This window comes from Lolium perenne, chromosome 1, assembly GCF_019359855.2.
Source record: "Lolium perenne isolate Kyuss_39 chromosome 1, Kyuss_2.0, whole genome shotgun sequence".
In the NCBI taxonomy this organism is placed as follows: Eukaryota; Viridiplantae; Streptophyta; class Magnoliopsida; order Poales; family Poaceae; genus Lolium; species Lolium perenne.
In genome coordinates this window covers 61,097,774-61,121,946 of record NC_067244.2, presented here as the reverse complement: position 1 = coordinate 61,121,946, position 24,173 = coordinate 61,097,774, and the positions used below count along the sequence as shown (strand labels likewise).

Genomic DNA, 24,173 nt, shown 5'->3' with positions numbered 1-24,173 from the left:
GGCCGGCGGGAAAAGCTAACGGGCCAGGTTTTTAAACTAACGGCCTGCTCAGCCCAACAGCGCATCTAGTGCGAGTGGGCCGCCTGACAGCGTGGGTCCCGCATGTCAGCGGCTCTTTAAACCCGAAACGGTATGGAGCATCGTGGTGCGTTGGATTAGAACTAGATCGAACGGCACATGCGTGTCGTCGTCGACGGCGAGAGAGAAGCTCGCCGGCGGTGCAGGTAGGGGGTCGGAGGGCTTACGGTGGCTCCAGCTAGGGTTGGCAGTATGCTTGACGAGGTTGTAGACGACGACGAAGTTCCTGGTAGCAGTGGCGTCGCTTGAGGAGGCCTGGATCGACGGCGATTGCTGCAGGGCTTCCGTGGCTCCGATCTTCCGATTGAGCTTGCTCCGGCGACGATTGAGGTGGCTACTGGTGCTGAGCGAGGCGGTGGTGAGAGGTGGTCATGGTAGTGTGCTTGGATTGTCGAGGGGAGGCCTCTATTTATAGGAGGGAGGGGGTGCCGTGGGTGCTGCGGCAAGTCGACAAGGGCGCGGCCGCTCCGGTGGGCTAGAGGGCTAGGCGGCGACGCGGGCGTGTTCACGACTTCACGGCGAAGCTATGAGCGTGAACGGCGCGGCAAGGGGATGCGTAGGGCGGTCGGAACCGTGCATGTACTGGCGCGGCAATGGCGGGCGCGTTCGTCCTCTCCGGCGGCCGTGGTCGCCAAGGCATGACGACGGCGTGTCCGGCAAGCTCCGCGTGGTGAGTAAGGTACCGTGGCGCGCGGGCTTGGTCGGGGTACGGCGAGATACGGCGAGCGCCGCGTGGCCGGGTCGCGCGCGTCCGTGCGCCAGTGACGTCGCCCATGCCGCTCGCGGCGTACCTGGGCGTACCTGGGCGCGCATCGTCCGGGTCCTGTCGTCGTCCTCGTGGTCAAGGGCTGGTACTGGCGATCTTCTGGGATCTTTGGCTTCGTGTTTGGCAAGGTGGAGAGGAGTAGAGAGGCAGAGATGAGAGGGGAGGGTGTCGAGGTGGAACGGGGTCGGCATGGCCATGGCCAGCCATGTTCTGGTCGTGTCCATGTCGATCTCTTGCATGGGCTAGGTAGGGTTAGGTCAGGGGAGTATGGCTAGGTCAAGTGGTGGTCAAGGTTTGGCCAGGTTTGATCACATTTTGAATTTTGTGAATCTTGCATATGTTTCAATGTCTCATCTTGGCTTGATCCTATCTCTTGATCCAAAAAGAATTTGGTATCATGATCTTTACAAAAGTTGTTCACCTTGTTGTGTACTTGGATGTCATGCAAAGAGTTGGATTGGTTTAGTTTAGAAATTTTGAAATAGAGAGGCTCAAAGTGGTGACCAGACTATAAAAGTAAGAAATGACCATTATTTCATGTGATCCTATTTTAATTGTTGAATTTGATTTGAATGGTATATCCTTGATTCTCAAAGTTGTAATTACTCTTTAATATCATATTACAAGTATTGGTGAAGATCAAATGGGTCTAGGGTCAAATTTACAAAAATGACATAGACCATATGTTAGGGTTTTTAGGATTTTATGAATCTTTGATTTCTTTCTCTTTTTGATCTATTTGGTTGGTGATCATCACTTGATCATTCTAGGGCTTTGGAATTCATCACATACACAAGATAACAATCATCATGGCATATCACTCAAAATGCACAAGTCCTATGCAGGGTACTATATGCAAAGTAAAAGTTTTTGTTGGTTCTGAAATTTGGATATTTGGAATTGTTCTTCTTCCTTTATTTAAAATTTGGGATGTTACATGCAAATTGGCTAAGTGTGAGATTGTTCCTTATATTAAAAAGTCCTAACTTTACATGAGCATAGATTTTGATCCAAAGTGAATTTGGCATGGTTGTCTTTACAAAAGTTGTTCATATTGATGTCCTCTTGGATGACATGCAAAGACTTGAGCAAGTTTGGTTTGAAAATTTTGAATTGCAAGGGCTCAAAGTAGTGACCAGAATATAATTGGCAGATTTGACCATCATCATATGTGAGCACAATTTGAGTTGGATTTTGATTTGAATTGTGTTTCTTTGGTTCCAATAGTTGTAATAAGTGTTTAGTAACATACTCCAAAAAATGGTGAAGACCAAAATGGTCTAGGGTCCAGATTTATACAAATGGCATAAACCATATGTAAGGGTTTTGTGATTTCTAACTTTTATTCTTTTATTTTTCTTTGCTTCATTTTTGACAAGGGTGAGGTTTATTTGGTGTTAGAATAAGTTGGGTAAAGGGTTCAAACCATTTTGGGGTAATGGGAGTGCCTAGGTCAAGATTGGATATTTTGGCTAAGTGCCACATATGCCTCTATGCATATGTTTGATTTTATTTTGTTTCTTACTTGAATAGGTTGGTAAGTACTTTGTTGAGTGTGTTGATGTATTTCAAAACATATACCAAGGTCAACACTCAAAGTTGGAGCATTTGCAAAAAGTAGCCATAGGCTTGCATATGCCTTTTTCTTATTTAAGATCACCTCTTTTTATTTTGTTTTTCAAAGATTTGTGACAAGAGGGATGAGGTTTAGGGTTTAGTGGGGTTCACCATGGTTCACCACTATTTAGCAAGAATAATAAGGGTAGGGTTCAAGATTTACCTATTAGGGCTATATGCCCACATATGTCTTTTTCTTTATTTTGGTTTTCTCAAAATAGATCCAAATGATTTTTGAGAAGGTTAGGGTTTAGGGTTTTTCTTATTTGATTTCTTTCTCTTTTATTTTATTTGGTTGGTGATCTTCACTTGATCACTTTAGGGTTTTAGGGTTTATCACCTAAGCATAAGAACACTCATCATGGCAAAACACAAATACTAGGTATGAGCACTATGCATAACACCCAATGTAAGAAAAGTTTTTGTTGGTTCTCATTTTTGGAAAAAGGAAATTCATTTTTTCTTTGTTTTGAAATTTGGGGTGTTACACAAAGTACTTTGGTTGTGTTGTGCAGGTTCCACGTTGGCGCCGGAATCCCTGGTGTTGCGCCGCACTACATTCCGCCACCATCAACCTTCAACTTGCTTCTTGACTCCTACTGGTTCGATTAAACCTTGGTTTCTTACTGAGGGAAACTTGCTACTGTGCGCATCACACCTTCCTCTTGGGGTTCCCAACGGACGTGTCAACTACACGCATCAATAGACACGGCTCTGATACCACTGTAGGGATTCGTTGCATAGAAAACAAAAAATTTCCTACCGCGAGAACGCAATCCAAGCCAAGATGCAATCTAGAAGACGGGAGCAACGAGGAGATCATCGAGACTCACCCTTGAATATTTCCAAAGCCTACAAGATGAGGCTCTTGTTGCTGCGGTAGACGATCACTTGCCGCTTGCAAAAGCGCGTAGAAGATCTTGATCACGGCGCCACGATCGGGCAGCACCTCCGTACTCGGTCACACGTTCGGTGTTGATGAAGACGACGTCCTTCTCCCCGTTCCAGTGGGCAGCGGAAGTAGTAGCTCCTCCTTGAATCCGGCAGCATGACGGCGTGGTGGCGGTGGCGATGGAGAACTCCGGCGGAGCTTCGCTAAGCGTGCGGGAGAGGTGGAGGAGAGAGGGGGCGGCTAGGGTTTGGGAGAGGGGGTGGCCGGCCTCTATGGGTGCGGCCAGCTTGGTGGCTTGTGGTGGCCGGCCCCCTCCCCTATGCCCCTCATTATATAGGTGGAACCCCAAGAGTTGGTCTACAAGTCTTCGAATAAGACCCCAAACCAAAACCTTCCATATGACATGAAACCTACCCAAGGTGGGATTCCCACTTGAGGTGGGATTCCCACCTTTCCTTGGGAGGGGGTGGCCGGCCACCTTTGGTGGAGTCCACCTTTGGTGGAGTCCACCTGGGACTCCACCCTCTAGGGTTGGCCGGCCATGGTGGTGGAGTCCCTCCGGGACTCCGCCTTCCAAAGTGATTTCTTCCGGACTTTTCTAGAACCTTCTAGAACCTTCCATAAATGCACCGGATCATTTCCAAACTTGGAATATGACTTCCTATATATGAATCTTATTCTCCGGACCATTCCGAAACTCCTCGTGATGTCCGGGATCCCATCCGAGACTTCGAACAATACTTCGAATTCCATTCCATATTCAAGTTCTACTATTACAACATCAAACTTTAAGTGTGTCACCCTACGGTTCGCGAACTATGTAGACATGGTTGAGATCTCTCTCCGACCAATAACCAATAGCGGGATCTGGAGATCCATAATGGTCACCACATATTCAACGATGACTTAGTGATCGAATGAACCATTCACATACGATACCAATTCCCTTTGTCACGCGATATTTTACTTGTCCGAGGTTTGATCATCGGTATCACTCTATACCTTGTTCAACCTCGTCTCCTGACAAGTACTCTTTCTTTAAATGCATGCCAAACTCATAACTCAGATATTCACCTCCGCGATCAGATCGTAGAAATTTAATCTTCTTGTTACGTTGATTTTCTACTTCACTTTGGAATTCCTTAAACTTCTCAAAATTTTCGGATTTATGTTTCATGAAATAGATATACCCATATCTACTCAGATCATCTTTGAAGGTTAGAACATAACGATAACCATCGCGCGATGCTACACTCATCGGTCCGCACACATCGGTATGTATGATTTCCAATAAGTCAGTAGCTCGCTCCATAATACCAGAGAATGGAGTCTTAGTCATTTTTCCTATTAGACATGCTTCGCATCTATCAAGTGACTCGAAGTCAAGTGATTCAAGTAATCCATCGGTATGGAGTTTCTTCATGCGTTTCACTCCAATATGACCAAGACGACAGTGCCACATATAAGTAGAATTATCATTTAATTTAATTCGCTTAGCATCAATGTTATGTATATGTGTATCACTACTATCGAGATATAATAGAAATAAGCCATTCTTTTCAGGTGCTCGACCATAAAAGATATTATTCATAAAAATAGAACAACCATTATTCTCAGACTTGAATGAATAACCGTCTTGCATTAAACAAGATCCAGATATAATGTTCATGCTCAACGCGGGGTACAAAATAACAATTATTGAGGCTTAAAACTAATCCCGAAGGTAGATGTAGAGGAAGTGTGCCGACAGCGATCACATCGACTTTGGATCCATTTCCAACGCGCATCGTCACTTCATCCTTTAGTAGTCTTCGTTTATTCTTTAGTTCCTATTTCGAGTTACAAATATGAGCAACCGAACCAGTATCAAATACCCAGGTACTAGTGCGAGAACCAGTAAGATAAACATCTATAACATGTATATCAGATATACCTTCTTTCTTCTTGTTGACAAGGCCGCTCTTCAGATCCGCCAAATACTTGGAGCAATTACGATTCCAGTGTCCCTTCTCCTTGCAGTAATAACACTCAGCATCAGGCTTAGGGCCAGTCTTAGGTTTCACAGGAGGCGTGGCAGCTTTCTTGCCACCCTTCTTGAATTTTCCCTTAGACTTGCCCTGTTTCTTGAAACTGGTGGTCTTGTTGACCATCAACACTTGGTGCTCTTTCTTGATTTCAATCTCAGCAGATTTCAGCATGGAGAAGAGTTCAGGTAACTCTTTGTTCATGTTTAGCATGTTGTAGTTCATCACAAAGTTCTTGTAACTAGGTGGCAGTGATTGAAGGACACGATTAATCCCCAGTCGGTTAGGAATCACTATTCCCAAATCACTGAGTTTCTTCGCATGCCCGGTCATGGCGAGCATGTGCTCACTAACGAAGCTGCCTTCTTCCATCATGCAACTGAAGAAGTGTTTCGATGCTTCATAGCATTCCACGGCCGCATGAGTTTCAAAGATAGTTTTCAACTCATTGATTAACTCATGTGGATCGTGGTGCTCAAAACGTTTTTGAAGATCAGCTTCCAGACTGCACAGGATGGCACACTGAACTTGAGAGTACCGAGTTTTCCGAGTCGCGTAAACATTCTTTACTTCATCGGTTTCAGTTTCTGCAGGAGGGTCACCTAGCGGTGCATCAAGCACATATTGCAGATTTCCGCCATTGAGGAAGATCCTCACATGACGGAACCAGTCGGTGAAGTTGCTACCGTTGCTCTTAAGCTTTTCTTTCTCTAGGAACTGGTTAAAATTGATTGGGGACGCCATATCTACAACATATATTTGCAATAGTTTAGACTAATGTCTATGACAAATTGAGTTCAAATTTTAATTCAACATAATTAAAAACTAGGTGAACTCCCACTCAAAACAATATCCCTCGCATTGTCTTAGTGATCACACGAACCAAATTCACCACACCAAGTCCGATCATCACGAGACAAGATGTAATTTCAATGGCGAACATTCAAAGTGTTCATCATATCAATCATATGATTCATGCTCTACCTTTCGGTATCACATGTTCCGAGACCATGTCTGTACATGCTAGGCTCGTCAAGGCCACCTTAGTATCCGCATGTGCAAAACTGGCTTGCACCCGTTGTATGCACTTGTTGAGTCTATCACACCCGATCATCACGAGATGCTTCGAAATGACAAGTCTTGGCAACGGTGCTACTAAGGATGAATACTTTATTATCTTGATATTTTAGTGAGAGGGATCATCTTATAATGCTACCGTCGCGATCTAAGCAAAAGGGGTGGCCTATCACATATATATATGTGATAAACACAAGGCTCGGCTAGTCGCTCGAGGATTCACCCAGCAGCAAGGCATTGACTATGGGGATACTTTCAGCCCGGTCGTGAAGCCTGCTACTGTCCGTCTGGTTCTGTCTCTTGCTGTGTCACGTGGCTGGGCTCTTCGGCAAATCGATGTTAGCAATGCGTTCCTTCATGGGTTTCTGAATGAAGATGTGTATATGCAGCAGCCGCCTGGTTTTGAGGATGCTCGTTTTCCCTCTCACGTGTGCAAGCTCCAACGATCTATTTATGGTCTGAAACAGTCACCTAGAGCATGGTATGCCCGTTTGAGTCATCTCCTTTATCAGTTGGGTTTTACCTCTTCTAAGGCAGACACTTCACTCTTCATTTTCCGGCGTCGTGGAGTTCACATCTTCATGCTTGTCTATGTGGATGATATAGTCATTGCTGGATCCTCGCCTGGTGTTGTTGATGTTCTGGTGCGTTCACTCTCGGCCAGCTTTCCTATTAAGGATTTGGGTGTTCTGGAATACTTTCTTGGATTGGAGGCTTCTTACAATTCAGGGGGTATGTCATTGACTCAGCGGAAGTATGCTCTTGATCTCCTGCATAGAGTCAATATGGAGAATTGTAATGCAGCTCCTACACCGCTTGTTCCATCGGAGAGATTGTCTCGGAATGAAGGAGCACCTCTTGGTGCGGATGACTCTTTTAGATATCGCAGTGTCGTTGGAGCATTGCAGTACTTGACGCTCACGCGTCCTGACATCTCCTTTGTTGTTAACAAGGTGTGTCAGTTTCTCTCACAGCCCACTGAAGTGCATTGGGAGGCAGTGAAGCGTATACTGCGGTATGTTAAAGGGACATTGCAGACTGGCCTGCAAATCCGCAAGTCTCCACTGACTGGCATCAGTATATTTACAGATGCAGACTGGGCAGGTGATGTTGATGATAGGCGCTCCACAAGTGGCTTTGCTGTGTTTGTTGGTCCGAATCTCATCTCCTGGAGTTCGAAGAAGCAGCCTACAGTGTCTAGTTCAAGCACCGAAGCTGAGTATAAAGCTTTGGCTAATGGCGCTGCTGAAGCCAAGTGGGTAGACTCACTACTCAAGGAACTTGGTTTGACTAAGCAGCGAACACCGATATTATGGTGTGATAATCTTGGGGCAACGTATCTGACTGCGAATCCAGTCTTCCACGCTCGGACGAAGCACATTGAGATCGATTTCCATTTTGTGCGGGAACGAGTAGCTAAAGGTGAACTGGATGTCAGATTTATTTCCACTAACGATCAGGTAGCTGATGTATTTACTAAACCAGCCACACGGCTCATGCTAGATAGATTTAAGTCCAATCTAAACCTTGTATAGTGGTTAAGATTGAGGGGGTATGTTAGAGTTGTATTTAGCCCCTAGATGTACGTATTGTATGAGTCGTATTGTACACGTATGTAACCTGATCATGCATATATAATGTGAGACCGTGAGGGCTTAGACCCCACGAAACCCCAATTCTATTCTCAAACTTAAGATGCATAAAGGATTAACATCACATGCAGTTCATATGTGATATGATATGGCCCTTTTGTCTTTGCGCCTTTGATCTTCATCTCCAAAGCACGGATATGATCTTCATCATCAACGGGCATGATCTCCATCATCGTCGGCGAAGCACCAAGGTCAATGGCGCCGTCTTCATGATTGTCCTCCATGTAGCAACTATTACAACTACTTTGAAATACTACTCAACATGAAATTTAAAGACAATCATAAGGCTCCTGCCGGTTGCCACAATACAATAATGATCATCTTATACATAGTCATCATCACATTATGGCCATATCGCATCACCAAACCCTGCAAAAACAAGTTAGACGTTCTCTAATTTGGTTTGCATATTTTACGTGGTTTAGGGTTTTCGAGTGAGATCCAATCTACCTACGAACATGAACCACAACGGTGATACTAGTATTGTCAATAGAAGAGTAAATTGAATCTTCACTATAGTAGGAGAGACAGACACCCGCAAAGCCACTTATGCAATACAAGTTGCATGTCGAGCGTGGAGCAAATCTCATGAACGCGGTCATGTAAAGTTAGCCCGAGCCGCTTCATCCCACTATGCCACAAAGATGCAAAGTACTCAAACTAAAGACAACAAAAGCATCAACGCCCACAAAACCATTGTGTTCTACTCGTGCAACCATCTATGCATAGACACGACTCTGATACCACTGTAGGGATTCGTTGCATAGAAAATAAAAAATCTCCTACCGCGAGAACGCAATCCAAGCCAAGATGCAATCTAGAAGACGGGAGCAACGAGGAGATCATCGAGACTCACCATTGAAGATTTCCAAAGCCTACAAGATGAGGCTCTTGTTGCTGCGGTAGACGATCACTTGCCGCTTGCAAAAGCGCGTAGAAGATCTTGATCACGGCGCCACGATCGGGCAGCACCTCCGTACTCGGTCACACGTTCGGTGTTGATGAAGACGACGTCCTTCTCCCCGTTCCAGCGGGCAGCGGAAGTAGTAGCTCCTCCTTGAATCCGGCAGCACGACGGCGTGGTGGCGGTGGCGATGGAGAACTCCGGCGGAGCTTCGCTAAGCGTGCGGGAGAGGTGGAGGAGAGAGGGCGGCGGCTAGGGTTTGGGAGAGGGGGTGGCCGGCCTCTATGGGTGCGGCCAGCTTGGTGGCTTGTGGTGGCCGGCCCCCTCCCCTATGCCCCTCATTATATAGGTGGAACCCCAAGAGTTGGTCTACAAGTCTTCGAATAAGACCCCAAACCAAAACCTTCCATATGACATGAAACCTACCCAAGGTGGGATTCCCACTTGAGGTGGGATTCCCACCTTTCCTTGGGAGGGGGTGGCCGGCCACCTTTGGTGGAGTCCACCTGGGACTCCACCCTCTAGGGTTGGCCGGCCATGGTGGTGGAGTCCCTCCGGGACTCCGCCTTCCAAAGTGATTTCTTCCGGACTTTTCTAGAACCTTCTAGAACCTTCCATAAATGCACCGGATCATTTCCAAACTTGGAATATGACTTCCTATATATGAATCTTATTCTCCGGACCATTCCAAAACTCCTCGTGATGTCCGGGATCCCATCTGAGACTTCGAACAATACTTCGAATTCCATTCCATATTCAAGTTCTACTATTACAACATCAAACCTTAAGTGTGTCACCCTACGGTTCGCGAACTATGTAGACATGGTTGAGATCTCTCTCCGACCAATAACCAATAGCGGGATCTGGAGATCCATAATGGCTCCCACATATTCAACGATGACTTAGTGATCGAATGAACCATTCACATACGATACCAATTCCCTTTGTCACGCGATATTTTACTTGTCCGAGGTTTGATCATCGGTATCACTCTATACCTTGTTCAACCTCGGCTCCTGACAAGTACTCTTTACTCGTACCGTGGTATGTGGTCTCTTATGAACTTATTCATATGCTTGCAAGACATTAGACGACATTCCACCGAGAGGGCCCAGAGTATATCTATCCGTCATCGGAATGGACAAATCCCACTGTTGATCCATATGCCTCAACTCATACTTTCCGGATACTTAATCCCACTTTATAACCACCCATTTACGCAGTGGCGTTTGATGTAATCAAAGTACCTTTTCAGTATAAGTGATTTACATGATCTCATGGTCATAAGAACTAGGTAACTATGTATCGAAAGCTTATAGCAAATAACTTAATGACGTGATCTTATGCTACGCTTAATTGGGTGTGTCCATTACATCATTCATATAATGATATAACCTTGTTATTAATAACATCCAATGTTCATGATTATGAAACTAATCATCTATTAATCAACAAGCTAGTTAAGAGGCTTTACTAGGGACTCATTGTTGTTTACATAACACACATGTATCAATGTTTCGGTTAATACAATTATAGCATGGTATATAAACATTTATCATAAACATAAAGATATATAATAACCACTTTTATTATTGCCTCTTGGGCATATCTCCAACAGTTTTCTCTTGCTAGGCTTTGTGCATACGGGTCATATTATGTTGATTTTTTTTGCTAATAAGTGCTATGTGTGTATAATCTGATCTATGTTTGCAATATAAAAATGCTACTCTCTTCGTTCTATCCCTTTTGTTGTGGGTTTAGTTCATGAACTAAAATTCACTACAAAAATAATGTAATAGAGGGTGTATTTGGTATTGTCTTGATTTTTTATGTCTAATATCATGAGCCAATAACTACAACTTAAAACAAAATTGTATGTTGTCTTACTAACTCGAAAAATGATATGTTATTGTCAAGTTGACGGTGCTTGTTGCATCACTAGACCGACTAGAATAAGTGACCTGCCCATTGCGAACAACATTTTTGGATGAACCTACCATACTTTCATGTAAACATTGCCATCTAGGTTCGTAATTTCTACCATAGTGTCATTTGTCGAATAGATTAGCATGATGTTAAGCGAATTTAATGTGTGCATCATTTTGATGGATTTTATCTCGCAAGAGATAAATTTTGTTAGTCTTTTGAAACTCTATGTGAACAGCCTCTAACATATTACAAAATGCTCCTTAATTCTCTTGCAACTTTTTTTAGCATATAAGAGATTGCTCAGAAGGATGTATGTAACTGTTTTTACATAAGCAAGATGCACCCACATTCGATCTGAGTTGAAGAATTATCAAATCTATGGGTGGGGGTGGGGGTGTCCACCCATGCCTACTACCAACGTGAAGGGTGGTCTCTTGTGAGAGACTGCAAGCCCTGCATATTTCTCCTCCGGAACTCGCTGATTAAGTTGGAGTTGTTTGTCGTTGGTGCTGCCATCAACTGTTTGGCATACACCGACATGTGCTCGAACGTCAGATGTTGCACATGCCGGTTGTGGTCGTTGGAAGGGAAGTCAAAGTCATTGGCTCCTGGACATGTGATAACAATGACGCTAGATCGCTATCTCGATGGTGGTCTTTCTTCTTGTTGGTGTGTGTGCTTCATGTAGGTGGCCATGTGGGCCGATCCGCTGATGGTAGATCGTGTTACATATGACATCGGTGCACTTGTTGAGGTTTTATCCTAGTTTTTCACCAATTAATGAGATAAGTGATTTTGTTTTAGAAAAAAAGTGTTACTGAGAGAGTAGGATATGTGTACATGTAATAAAATCACTAGAAAAATGTGTGCTCTTAATCGAAACGGAATTGATAATTCTCAGCTATATAAGAATAAGCTTACAACTCAATCAAGTCCCACATCATTGGATTTTTTTTTAAGTACGTACCCCTTCGCTCGTGACCTCAGGCGATTAGGGTTAACTGCCTCCCGTCGGCAACCGCTTCCGATCTGGCCGCCTCTGTGGCCTTCGGGCCATGGAGGTGGGGCAGATCGCGGCCCTCATCGGCGGGAGGGCTCCGTTTCCCAGTTTTGGGAGCTTCGTTTCCCGTCTTTAGGGCTTTTGTTTGTAGGGGCAGCGCTCAGGTGGTGGTGGCGGCGCCTCGTACAATAATATTTCCCCGGCTTCAACCCCATCTCGACGGCGACGTCGAGAAGCTTGTGGGTATGGTGTGGTCTTCGAGGATTTTGTCTGGCTGTGGGGATCTTCGGATCGTCAAGGAGCTTCATCGGCAGTTCATCCTACTTCTTCGTCTCCGGGACGGATGTGGTCTTTTTGACCCGTTCGGCGACTTCCCGTCCGCAATCAACAACGTCAGGCTGGCTCAGGGAGAAGCGGCAGCGGCGGCACGCCGTCGACACGGTCTGGAGGTTGAAGATGAAGGGCTTCTCAAGGATCTCGTTGTAATTTTCGTTTTTCTTAAGCTGCTTTGTACTGTTCGGTGTTTCTTTTAATGCCAGTGTCCTATTCGCAAAAAAAAAAAAAAAACTGCAATTTTTTAGGCTACTCATGAATTACAATATGTGTTGCAACTTACACGACAGAAGTCAATTCCTGAACCCGTCACGCCATCGTGACGAGGACGACCCTGCTGGATTCCGGAATCCTGGCTTAACTGTCGAACAAATCCCCTAAGCTCCACCGCAACGCCGCCCCCAAACCTAACCCTAGCGCTCCGAGCCCCAGACGGCCGCCATGGTGAGCGAGGCCGCCGACGCCGGCATCGAGCGCGTGCTGTGGACGGAGGCCGAGGTCGCGGCGCGGGTCGCGGAGGTCGCCTCGGAGCTCGCGGCCGACCTCCGCCGGCTCCCGGACCCGGCCGTCGTCGTGGGCGTCGCCACGGGGGCTTTCCTCTTCCTCGCCGACCTGGTCCGCCGCGTCGACGCGCCGCTCGCCGTCGACCTCGTGCGCGTCGAGTCCTACGGCGACGGCACCCAGTCCAACGGCCGGCCCCGGGTCACCGCCGACCTCAAGGTCGACGTCGCCGGGAAGCACGTCGTCGTGGTTTGTGCCCCGGTCCTCTCTTTTTTTAATTATTATCCTGGTTATGTGCGGCGGCCACGTTCGTTTTGACGCGCGCGACATTAGCTCCTTGTCCTAGCATTTTTCTGTGGTTTGATTGTTGCTTAAGCAGTGGTCCTATACTAAGGTTTTTTGGTCGTGCGCCCGTCAGAACTGAGGAAGATTGGTTGTCTGCATGAGTGGACTGTTTGTTATTTTCCCCGAACCCTGCATATAAGCAAGATATATACTTGAATCCATAGAAGTAATATTCGTCCTTTAAATCACCTAAGTTAAGTTTGGTCGTGCCATCTGAATTAGGGTGTTCTGTTTTTTACTTCTCGGCAGAGTTGAGTTTATTCAGGGTTGACTAGTTGCTGAATTTAATTACTCCTATATCAAACATCTTTACAAGAATGGGAGAAACTTAAGGACCGAACATTTGTTCTCTGTTTGATCCCTGGTCGTAAGGACCTGGTGCCCACCCTCTGTTGACCCGGGTAGTCGAATTGATGTGAGGAAGAGGCAGAAGGGAAGGGAAGTGGTCGGATCAGGTTAAGAGGATGGTCGAGGAGGAAGGGGAGAGGATATGAACTATCCTTTCCTTACAAGGAAAAAATTCTCTTGTACATGTTACTTGCAAGAACATTGCTCCTTTTTTCCCACTAATCTCTGAATGTTTTTTAGCATTGGGATACATAGAACAGTAGTGGTCAATTCGTATGTGAATAGCATCTTTTGATAACACCTCTCAATTGTATACCTTGTAAGTTTGGGACTTCGCACCTGAGGTGATGAATCAGTAACAATAACTCACCAATAATTATTATGATTGCAAAGTCTCCAGTGCTATTGGGCTTTGAGATGTAGGATGGCCTTGCAACTGAGCATATATTCTGGGTAGGATATCAAATAGACTTAAACGATTCACATTTCTCCTTTTTTTCTGAGTGTCGTGGAAACAGGTAGTGAATTAAAATGCATCTCTTCAGCATGCCAGTGTAAAATGGCAGCAACACATAAATTTTACAAGTAGCGTGTCCACCTTTGGGGTTCTATGTTTTATTTGGCTTGCCTATCATGCATTTGGAGTCCATGGTCTGGTGATATCTGATTATCTTTTCATTGATGACGGTTTTGTATCTTTGTAGGTTGAAGATATTGTGGACACAGGGAATACTGTTTCCTGTCTTATCGCTCATTTACAAAAGAAAGGAGCATCATCCGTATCAGTTTGCACTTTCCTTGACAAACCAGCAAGAAGGACAGTCAATTTTCAGCTAGTGGGGGGTGGAAAATTCTATAGAGGTTTCGAGGTACAAATATCACTCACCTTTAACGTCGTGCTATATGGCATGAAACCAAACCTGATTAGTCTTTATATGCTACCTGGTAACATCATTTATGTTCACTGTCTAGTTCGTCTCCTCCATTTATAACAAATGGTAGTGACAAACTATCCCACAGTATCGGTCCCTAAATTAATTGCCAAACTGTCTCTGTTTCTTTTCAGTGCCCTGATAGCTTTGTTGTTGGCTATGGTATGGATTACGCCGAGCTGTACCGGAACCTGCCTTATGTTGGAGTTCTGAAGCCTGAGATGTACAATAAGAAAACAAGCAATTAGACCGGAGGGCAGACAATACTCACAAGAAATGCAAGATCGCAGGAATTAAAGGATTACAAAAAAATGGGTTTTATATTTTAGGCAACTGGTACTTAAGTTTGTAAAAAAAGAAGCATACCCCTGCTAGTTGACCTTTCACCATATTGGGCTGAGGGAAATATCCCGTTTCTCTGAACAGCATAACAGGAAGATACCTTCACATGTTGCCCATACTGCAACCAGGAAGAAAAATCTGTGTGGTGGTAGGACATGTTATCTCTTCGGTATACTCTGTGTGAGTGGAGTAATCAGCTCACACCTGGTTAAAAAAATCGAGTTGCAGAAAAGGAAATAATAGGATTAATTGTATTATTTCAACATCATGTCTCATTGGCTAAACAAAAAGAATTTTAAGGATCTTCTGCTCAGTTTTGTCATGTTTGGTTATCATGCTTCGTTGAGAATAACAATTACATGGGCTTTGTAGAGATAAATACTGGAGAGGTTTTCCAGAATATAGATGTGCAAGCCGTTAGAAACTTTGAAACTGTTTTTGGTCTTTAGTTACGGTTATCGGCAAACCGTAAACAAACAGGAACGTGTTTGTTTTCGTGTGGAACGTGCCAGTCCATAAGCTCTGTGGCACTAACGGCAATCCGTGTGGAACGTGCCACTCCAGAAGCACTGTGCCACTGACTGCAATCCGCTTCTCGCTGCGGCCATGGCGACGAGCTTCTTGTCCGCCACTGGTACCTCGTTCCTCCCCGTCCGCCGCCTCTCCTGCCGCAAGCCCACCGCCGCTTCCTCAGCTCCGTTCTCCTCCAAACCGCGCCGCTCACCATCCTGCTCCCTTCTTCCTCCCGGACACCGTCGCTCCTCCACCTCATGCTCTTCTCCTGCCAAGATCCCCACCTCCAACCTCCTCTCCTCAATCACGGCCGCCTCGAGAACCCTGCTCTTCCTGCTCGCCGCCTCCCTCCTCGCCCTCTCCGGCGTTCGGCGCCCCCTCCCGTCCCTCGCCGCCCCTCCCCCACCTACGCAAGAGACCAAGCGGCAGGAAGAGGAACCCAGCGACGAGGAGCAGGAAGAAGCGGAGGAGGACGAGGCCAAGTGGTTTGAGAAGGAGGAGGAAGAGGTGGAGGCGGCCTGGATGCAGCCGAGCGACGACGAGGAAGAGGAAGAGGAGGACGACGAGGTCCAGATGTACCTGGAAGTCCTCAGCGAGGACCCTGGCGACGTGGCCGCGCTCAAGTGCCTGCTGTTCGCCAGGATGCGGCGCAAGGACTGGGGCGGCGCGCTGGGGTACGCGGCGCAGCTCCGGGAGGCCGAGCCCGGCGAGGTGGAGTGGCGGCTCATGGAGGCGCTGCTGCACGAGCTCAAGGGGGACCTCGCCCAGGCCGAGCGGCTGTTCCAGGAGGTCCTCGCCGAGAAGCCGCTCCTCGGCCGGGCTCTCCATGTGAGTGTACAGTACACACGCTTTCTTTCTCATCAGTAGTTTGCTCTTGTTGGTATGATGATTAAATTGGTCATATTCTAAGAGTATTATTAGGGAAATTTGGGAAATGAAATTGGTACTGGAAGTGGCAATTGGAAGGGAAGAGTAATTGTACCATGAGCATCTGTTGCAAATCGTTGTACTGTTTCTCAAGTTGCAACAACTTGTGGATGCGAATTTTATTTCGGTGCTGAAGGAAAAATACCAATTTCCAATTTCTCATGCTGTCGATAGGTGGTTAGCTCAAATGCTTGGATTTTGAAAAATGTTCTTAAGGTGCCAATCCATAAATTTGCATTCGGTTCAGAGAAATAAAAGGCCGGCCTTGCATTTTGTGTAGTTCAAATCTGATAAGCCTGATGCTACCATTTGAAGAATAGTTTCCTGTGCCTATCCGTAGATTTGCATTGGACCGAGAGAGAAGAAAAACCTGGCCTTGCATTTGGGGTAGTTCAACTTCCATGAGCATGGATGCTAGCATTTCCAGAATTGTCTTTGGTGCCGGTCCGCACATTTGCATTGGATAGAGAGAACACAAATTGGCCTTGCATTTTGTGTACTCCCTTCGATCCATAATAAGTGTCGGGGTCTTAGTTCAGATTAGCTCAAATTCGATGAGCATGGATGCTAGCATTTCCAGAATTGTCTTTGGTACCGGTCTGCACATTTACATTGGATAGAGAGAACACAAATTGGCCTTGCATTTTGTGTACTCTCTTCGATCCATAATAAGTGTCGGGGTCTTAGTTCAGATTAGCTCAAATTCGAACTAAACCTCGACACTTATTATAGATCGGAGGGAGTAGTTTAAATGATTGTATCTGATATAGACACTATATAACCAAGCACTTCTTGTACTTAAGAAATGTTTGATGTGCATTTTTATTTCAGTCCTCTTGTGACGTGCACCATGCAGTGCTGCAACTAGGCATTCTGATTTAATAACATGGATACCTCGTACATGCTATTGTCCATTAATAATAATCAATTATTTTACAAGTTAAACTCACTTTTTACTGTGTTTACTAGAACTACAAGCATAGCTGTTGTTTTCCTGACCTCAACATTTGCCAAATTATTTTACACTTTAACTCACTCTTTACTGTGTGTACTCTTTCATGTGGTACTAGAACTACAAGCATAGCTGTAGTTTTCCTGACTCAGCATTTGCCATTCTTGCAGGGACTCGCACTGTGTATGAGTAAAAGATACGAAGGTCCAACTGTTTTTGAGATGCTGGAGAAAGCTTTGCAACTTGCAGTGTCGGAGGAAAGGGTCCCGGAAGAGCGCAACATAAAGCTTCTGATTGCACAGATGCATGTTGTCAAGGTAACAAATGACACCCAGGTTCTGATTACACAGTATTTAAAAAAAAAAAAAACTCTAAATGAAATTACCGGCATCACAGGGCAACCTGGATGTTGCATCAGAGAAATTGCAAAATCTTATTAACGAGGACCCCCGGGATTTTCGACCTCATCTTTGCCAGGTATTCCTTGAGCATTGCGACTTTGATATGCCCTGGGTTTCAGGCTCCTTTCATTTTGACCCTGTTGTGAATTCTCCGTGTGCTGTGTTTCTACTTTGCAGGGCATTGTATATGCACTTTTAGACAAAAAGGAAGAAGCAGATGAGCAATTCGATACGTATAGAAGCCTTGTGCCGGATGAGTTCCCAGACAAGAGTTTTATCAATGATGTTATCTTATCGGCCAAAATGGAGTCAAAAGATCGGCTACAAAAGGACTTCAGATCCGAGTTCCTATCTAGAAAATGATACTCCTGATCTTGTTTTTTCCTTACCTGAACGAACTGTATCATACTTAGTCATAGTTCTAGATAGTTAGGGTATTGATACAGGTGCGACAATTTTATACGTGAAAATGGAATATAACATGAGTCGCTTGTAACTAATCCGCTGTATTTTTTAGCTCATCAGCTAATCCTCAAATGGAGGAAATGACCTTTCGGACAGAAATGCACCGTTTCGTTAGCCCTCTTCGTCTGAATTGAGGCCAAAGTCCTAAACCAGCTCAGCAAGATAGCTGAAACATCGATGGGCATGGGAACCATGTAGAGTACTACCTCTGTCCATAAAAAGATGTTGAAAGTTTGTCTAAATTCGGATGGATCTAGACATCTTTTAGTATATAGGTACATCCAAATTTGGACAAACCTTCGACATCCTTTTATGGACGGACGATTCTTCTCGATAGGCTCAACTCGCGATTGCTGAGACGTGTTGTTTTAATATCTGCCGTGAAGCATAGCTGTAAAAAAAGAATCACTGGATTAAATATAATGAAGTTGGAACAAGTTAGTAAAAAGGCAAGGTTGCGCTGCATAAAACGATAACAGGCCTAGTGTTAGTTTTGCCTGTGAGAAAAATGTTTGATGTTTATGGAAAATACGACTCCATTTCTTCTTCTGAATAGCAGCCAAGGCTGCCGTGCCAGAACCGGGCAGTCCGGAGTTGCTTGCGAGTATCCTACTATCCTACCGCTGCAGCTAGCAAACGAAGCAATTGACTACATCAATCTAATCCGTCCGACACGGCACAGCTAATCGTTTGAATTGCCGTGTCAACTGGCCCGTAGCAAGTGGCAAGACCGACTATAAAAGCACACCCACGGCTAACACTTAACAATCAAGCCTACCAAAGCATAACAAACCAAGAACAGAGTAAGCAAGAGTTTTGGAAGCAAAGATGGCCACTAGCTCAGCCGCAGTCACCGTGGCGATCTTCCTCCTTGTTACACTCTCCGCCTCCTACATCACATCAGCCCTCCGCCCCAGCTTCGGCACCTGCCAAGCCAGTGGCTACTTACCTGGGAAGGCCGGCCACTGCGAGAGAAGCAACGATCCAGATTGTTGTGAGGATGGTAAGAGGTACCCTCAATACCACTGCTCGCCTCCGGTGACATCGAGCACCAAAGCCGTCTTGACGCTCAATAGCTTCGAGAAGGGCAAGGACGGTGGTGGTCCGTCAGAGTGCGATAATGCCTACCATAGCGATGAGGAGATGGTTGCTGCGCTCTCCACCGGGTGGTTCAAGAACATGGCACGTTGCGGCCACCGCATCAAGATCACTGCCAATGGAAACTCTGTGTATGCAAAGGTGGTGGATGAGTGTGATTCTGTGTATGGCTGCGACGACGAGCACAACTACGAGCCACCCTGCCAGAACAACATCGTCGATGCCTCGCCGGCGGTTTGGAATGCCTTGGGGCTTGATCAGAATGTTGGTGAGCTGGCCATCACCTGGTCTGACAACGACAACTAGTCAATATTGATGTTGACATGCATATGCATTACCTTTGTGCGATTTTACATCTAGTGCTGTGTTTGTACATACCTATTGTAGTTGATGTATTGTAAATATATACTATTCTAGTTGCTACTCTTTTTTCCTTAATGTTCAGTCCTAAGGCAACCCAGTCGCATGAATCTCACCTATCCACGAATGACACCGCTACTCTCCTCACCCTATTCATTTTCGCCTCTTTTTCATTATTTTAATCTATAGTCGGTTGGCACTACAATCTCAATTACCCAGGGACGGAGCCAGGAATGAAATATAAGGGGGGCAATCTTAGTATGAGGGGGGCAGAACTAGCTAAAATCACAGAAATAAGGAGCTGTCATGACTTGTGTTCAAAGGAAAATCATGAGCATAGGGGGGGGGGGGTACCCCCCCTCGTCCCCCTTGTCTCCGTCCCTGCCGCCAGGGCCAGCACCCCACGACGAAGTCCAGGGCCAGGCCCAGCGCCCACGCCACGACGACGGCGAGGGCCAGCACGGCGACGACCGCCGGGTCTAGGGCCAGCGCCCACGCGCCGGCGATGTCGGGGGCCAGAACGACCGCCCACACACCGACGAGGACCAGGACCAGGGCCTGTGCCCACGCGACGGCAAGGTACTCCGTCGTCTCTGTGCTGGGAGGAAAGGCGCCTGCGTGCAGGCTGGCCCCCACATGCCAGCTGCTTGCTGGATCAAGCATGCTAGTGGGTGGCTCATCGCGTTCGCCGGCGCGACGCTTAATGTTAGTTACGGCATGGTCTCGAACCCGCAAGGCGCGTTCTGGCAAGAAGACCTGGTAGACGGCCCAAACCCGCACGTTGCAGGCAAACCCATCATGCATTCCAAGTACCCGAACAGCTATGCCAATCTCATGCTGGCTGGCAGCATGGCCTTCATCAGGGACGGAGCTAGGAATGAAGTATAAGGGGGGTGATCTTAGTATAAGAGGAGCAGACGAACTAGCTAAAATCACACAAATAAGGAACTGCTATGGCTTGTATTCGAAGGAAAATCATGAGCATAGGGGGGGGGCGCAGCCCCCCTCGTCCCCCCTTGTCTCCGTCCCTGCAATTACCCAATAACATACTATCAAGATCTACTACTGCTAGTTTTGCATATCCAACCAATCCACCATGCAAGTTTTATATGGTTTTTGTGTGTGTCTCTTCTTTGCAGGGCACTGCATATGCACTTTTAGACAAAAAAGAAGAAGCAGATGAGCAATTCGATGTGTACAGAAGCCTTGTGCCGGTTTAGTTCCCAGACAAGAGTTTTATCAATGATGTTATAGTATCGGCCAAAATGGAGTCAAAAGATCGCTGTAGAAGGACTTTAGAGCCCAGTTCCTAACTTATTTTTCCCGATAAAGAGCATTTTATTCCTTAAATTTTTTAAGCATTACACCCGACCTCTGCATAATTAGGATGCACATAGCTGCACTGAAATCCTGTATAAAAGATAGAAATCGTTACGATTCAAAGATAAACATGAATCTATAACATCCCCGAAGGTGGCACTAGACCAATCTTGAGATTATGTTGCCACCAATATTGGGTAATAAACTCCCTCGATGCGGTCCCCGACAGTGTAGACACCTCTGTAAACAGATTGCGGTTCTCCATACGCTGCAGAGACGACCATGAATGGAACAAAGTACTGCACCGGTAGATAATCTGCATAAGAGAGCAATATATATCATTAAACACTTTATCATTTCTACATAGTCGAAACGATCCAATAATGCCAAGCGCACCCACCCTAATAAGTAGTTTAAACCTATGATCCACCCTATTAAGTCAATTGCCAAAAATATTAGCAACACTTGTTGGTGGATATAAGGTTGAACCTATTTGGATGATTGACCATATAAACCTAGCAAAATGATATTGGAAGAATAAATGTTTGATTGTCTCATCATGATGACCAAAAACACACTTCTTAGTTCCTTGCCAATTGCGTTTTGCAAGGGTATCCTTAGTAAGGATCACCCCACAACGAAGATATCATGCAAATATTTTTGTCTTCAAAGGTATCTTCATACGACATAAGTTCTTAAAATTAATTACCAACTATAAAGGTTGGATCAACGCATTATAAAAGGAAACCACAGTGAATTTTCCATTCGCCATGAGGGTCCAATGAAATTCATCCGGCCCATGTGATAGTTGGATTGCAGCTAGTCTATGCAGCAATTCGTTCCATGCTATCAGCCTAGGTCCAATAAGATCTCTTCTGAACGTCACAGTTGGTGGGTTAGATTTCATCACCTTGGCTATGGTATCACCTTGGCTAAGGTATCACCCTTGTGACGCACAATATTATGTAAATCCGGATACTATTCTTGGAGTGTGGTATTACCTAACCATTTGTCCTCCCAGAACCTAATCTCAGATCTATCTTTAATGAGAAAGAAACAAATGGTAAGAAGTGTTTCTTCGAAACCATCAAGGGAGCCCAAACGTGTGAATCCCTAGGTTTCCATTGAACCTGAGATATCGGTTCTGAGCCAACATACTTAGTTATAGTTCTAGATAGTTAGGTTATCGATATAGGTGCAACAATTTTATACTGTGAAAATGGAATATAACATGAGTCTCTTGTAACCAAGGTTTAAAATAGTCCGATATTTCTTTGCTAATAGCGCGCTATAGCATATTTTGACAGTCCATGCTAAATTTTAGCAATTTTGCTCGCTATAACGCTAGCTATTTGCGAAACAACATGTTATACAGCGATAAAACATCATACTATTAGCTCGCTATTTTCTACAACCTATTGTTACAAGGTTTTGATTTTTTCTCATTAGGAAAATAAGAAATTTCCTTTTGTTTGTTGTGGTGATGAACATCAATTTGTTGATTCCTCTTCTGAATCGGAAGATAGTTTTTTTAATAAATAATTTATACTATGTCGTTGCCTCGTGAAATATTGATGTTAGGCTTCTAAAAAATTGGAGAACTATTTTTGTATGTGATTATGTATGTATGAATCTGTCATTTTTGGGTTGAAATTCTTTATTTTTACACTTTATCTGATATTTTTCAAACCGTTATTTGAAACGTAGCACGCTATTAACGCGATATAGCGTGCATAGTATTTGGAGATTGCCGCCGCTATTTCTTTTAGCACACTATTTTAAACCTTGCTTATAAACTAATTACCTGTATTTTTAGCTCATCAGCTAATCCTCAAATGGAGGAAATGACCTTTCGGACAGAAACGCGCCGTTTCATTAGCCCCCATCGTCTGAATTGAGGTCAGAGTCCTAAACCATCTCAGCAAGAGAGCTGAAACATCGATGGGCATGGGAACCATGTTTGTCGTACCATTCTTCTCGATAGGCTCAACTCGCGATTGCAGAGACGTGTTGTTTTAATATCTGCCGTGAAGCATAGCTGTAAAACAAGAATTAATGGATTAAATATAATGAAGTTGGCGCTCCATGAAACGATAACGGTCCAGGCGTTAGTTTTGCCTGTGAGAAGAATGTTTGATGTTTACAATTGCTGTACAGTATGAAAAATACCACTCCATTTCTTCTAAATAGCAGCAAGGCTGCCGTGCCAGACCCGGGCGGCCAGCAAACGAAGCAATTGACTACATCAATCTAATCCGTTTGACACGGCACAACCACAGCTAATCGTTTGAATTGCCGTGTCAACTGGCCCATAGCAAGTGGCAAGACCGACTATAAAAGCACACGCACGGCTAACACTTGACAATCAAGCCTACCAAAGCACAACAAACCAAGAACACAGACTGATCAAGAGTTTTAGCAAGCAAAGATGGCCACTAGCTGAGCCACAGTCACCGTGGTGATCTTCCTCCTCGTTACGCTCTCCACCTCCTACATCACATCAGCCCTTCGCCCTAGCCTCGGCGCCTGCCAAGCTAGTGGATACTTACCTGGGAAGGCCGGCCATTGCGAGAGAAGCAATGACCCAGATTGCTGCGAGGATGGTAAGAGGTACGCTCAGTACCACTGCTCGCCTCCGGTGACATCGAGCACCAAAGCCGTCTTGACGCTCAATAGCTTTGAGAAGGGCAAGGATGGTGGTGGTCCATCAGAGTGCGATAATGCCTACCATAGCGACGAGGAGATGGTTGTTGCGCTCTCTACCGGGTGGTTCAAGAACATGGCACGTTGTGGCCACCGCATCAAGATCACTGCCAATGGAAACTCCGTGTATGCAAAGGTGGTGGATGAGTGTGATTCTGTGTATGGTTGTGACGACGAGCACAACTACGAGCCACCCTGCCAGAACAACATCGTCGACGCCTCACCAGCGGTCTGGAATGCCTTGGGGCTTGATCAAAATGTTGGTGAGTTGGCCATCACCTGGTCTGACAGCGACAACTAGTCAATATTGATGCTGATCATGCATATGCATTACCATTTATGCGCGATATTACATCTAGTATTGTGTTTGTACATACCAATTGTAATTATAGTTGATGTATAGTAAATATATACTATTCCGGTTGCTGCAAATGTGTGTGTTTCTGCAGTGGTAATGTAGTATGGACAAACTTTTTTTTTTCGTAATGTCCAGTCCAAAGGCGAGAACGTTCTTCCTCAATCGTATAAATCACACCTATCCACCAATAATACCACTACTCTCCTCACCCTATTAATTTTCGCCCATATCTTCATTATTTTAATCTATAGTGCTTTGGGGCTACAATCTCAATTAGCCAACCAACATACTATCAAAGATCTACTACTGATAGTTTTGCATATCCAACCAAACTAT

The 24,173-nt window shown here is 45.2% G+C and overlaps 3 protein-coding genes and 1 pseudogene across 3 annotated transcripts; all 4 read left to right on the top strand.

Moving 5' to 3' along the window:
* The first annotated feature begins 12,583 nt into the window (after positions 1-12,583).
* On the top strand, positions 12,584-15,053 carry LOC127295053 (uncharacterized). The gene is made up of 3 exons (XM_051324966.2): positions 12,584-13,022; positions 14,171-14,335; positions 14,533-15,053. Exons 1-3 carry the CDS (start codon positions 12,714-12,716, stop codon positions 14,644-14,646), a joined length of 588 nt encoding a protein of 195 aa, XP_051180926.1. The 5' UTR covers positions 12,584-12,713; the 3' UTR covers positions 14,647-15,053.
* Positions 15,054-15,257: 204 nt separating this feature from the next.
* On the top strand, positions 15,258-18,097 carry LOC127295052 (protein SLOW GREEN 1, chloroplastic). The gene is made up of 4 exons (XM_051324965.2): positions 15,258-16,081; positions 17,303-17,449; positions 17,529-17,609; positions 17,711-18,097. Exons 1-4 carry the CDS (start codon positions 15,347-15,349, stop codon positions 17,894-17,896), a joined length of 1,149 nt encoding a protein of 382 aa, XP_051180925.1. The 5' UTR covers positions 15,258-15,346; the 3' UTR covers positions 17,897-18,097.
* Positions 18,098-18,782: 685 nt separating this feature from the next.
* On the top strand, positions 18,783-19,491 carry LOC127295060 (putative ripening-related protein 5). Its single transcript, XM_051324969.2, has one exon. The coding sequence runs from the start codon at positions 18,827-18,829 to the stop codon at positions 19,400-19,402; it is 576 nt and encodes a 191-aa protein (XP_051180929.1). The 5' UTR covers positions 18,783-18,826; the 3' UTR covers positions 19,403-19,491.
* A 3,713-nt stretch (positions 19,492-23,204) lies between these two features.
* Positions 23,205-23,898, top strand: LOC127331780 (putative ripening-related protein 5; annotated as a pseudogene).
* The last annotated feature ends 275 nt before the right edge of the window (positions 23,899-24,173 follow it).

Coding starts and splice junctions, on each gene's coding strand:
- LOC127295053 (XM_051324966.2), top strand. CDS start 12,714: ATGGTGAGCGAGGCCGCCGACGCCGGCATCGAGCGCGTGCTGTGGACG. Junction 13,023..14,170: donor CCGGGAAGCACGTCGTCGTG/GTTTGTGCCCCG, acceptor GTATCTTTGTAG/GTTGAAGATATTGTGGACAC. Junction 14,336..14,532: donor AATTCTATAGAGGTTTCGAG/GTACAAATATCA, acceptor GTTTCTTTTCAG/TGCCCTGATAGCTTTGTTGT.
- LOC127295052 (XM_051324965.2), top strand. CDS start 15,347: ATGGCGACGAGCTTCTTGTCCGCCACTGGTACCTCGTTCCTCCCCGTC. Junction 16,082..17,302: donor TCCTCGGCCGGGCTCTCCAT/GTGAGTGTACAG, acceptor CCATTCTTGCAG/GGACTCGCACTGTGTATGAG. Junction 17,450..17,528: donor CACAGATGCATGTTGTCAAG/GTAACAAATGAC, acceptor CCGGCATCACAG/GGCAACCTGGATGTTGCATC.
- LOC127295060 (XM_051324969.2), top strand. CDS start 18,827: ATGGCCACTAGCTCAGCCGCAGTCACCGTGGCGATCTTCCTCCTTGTT.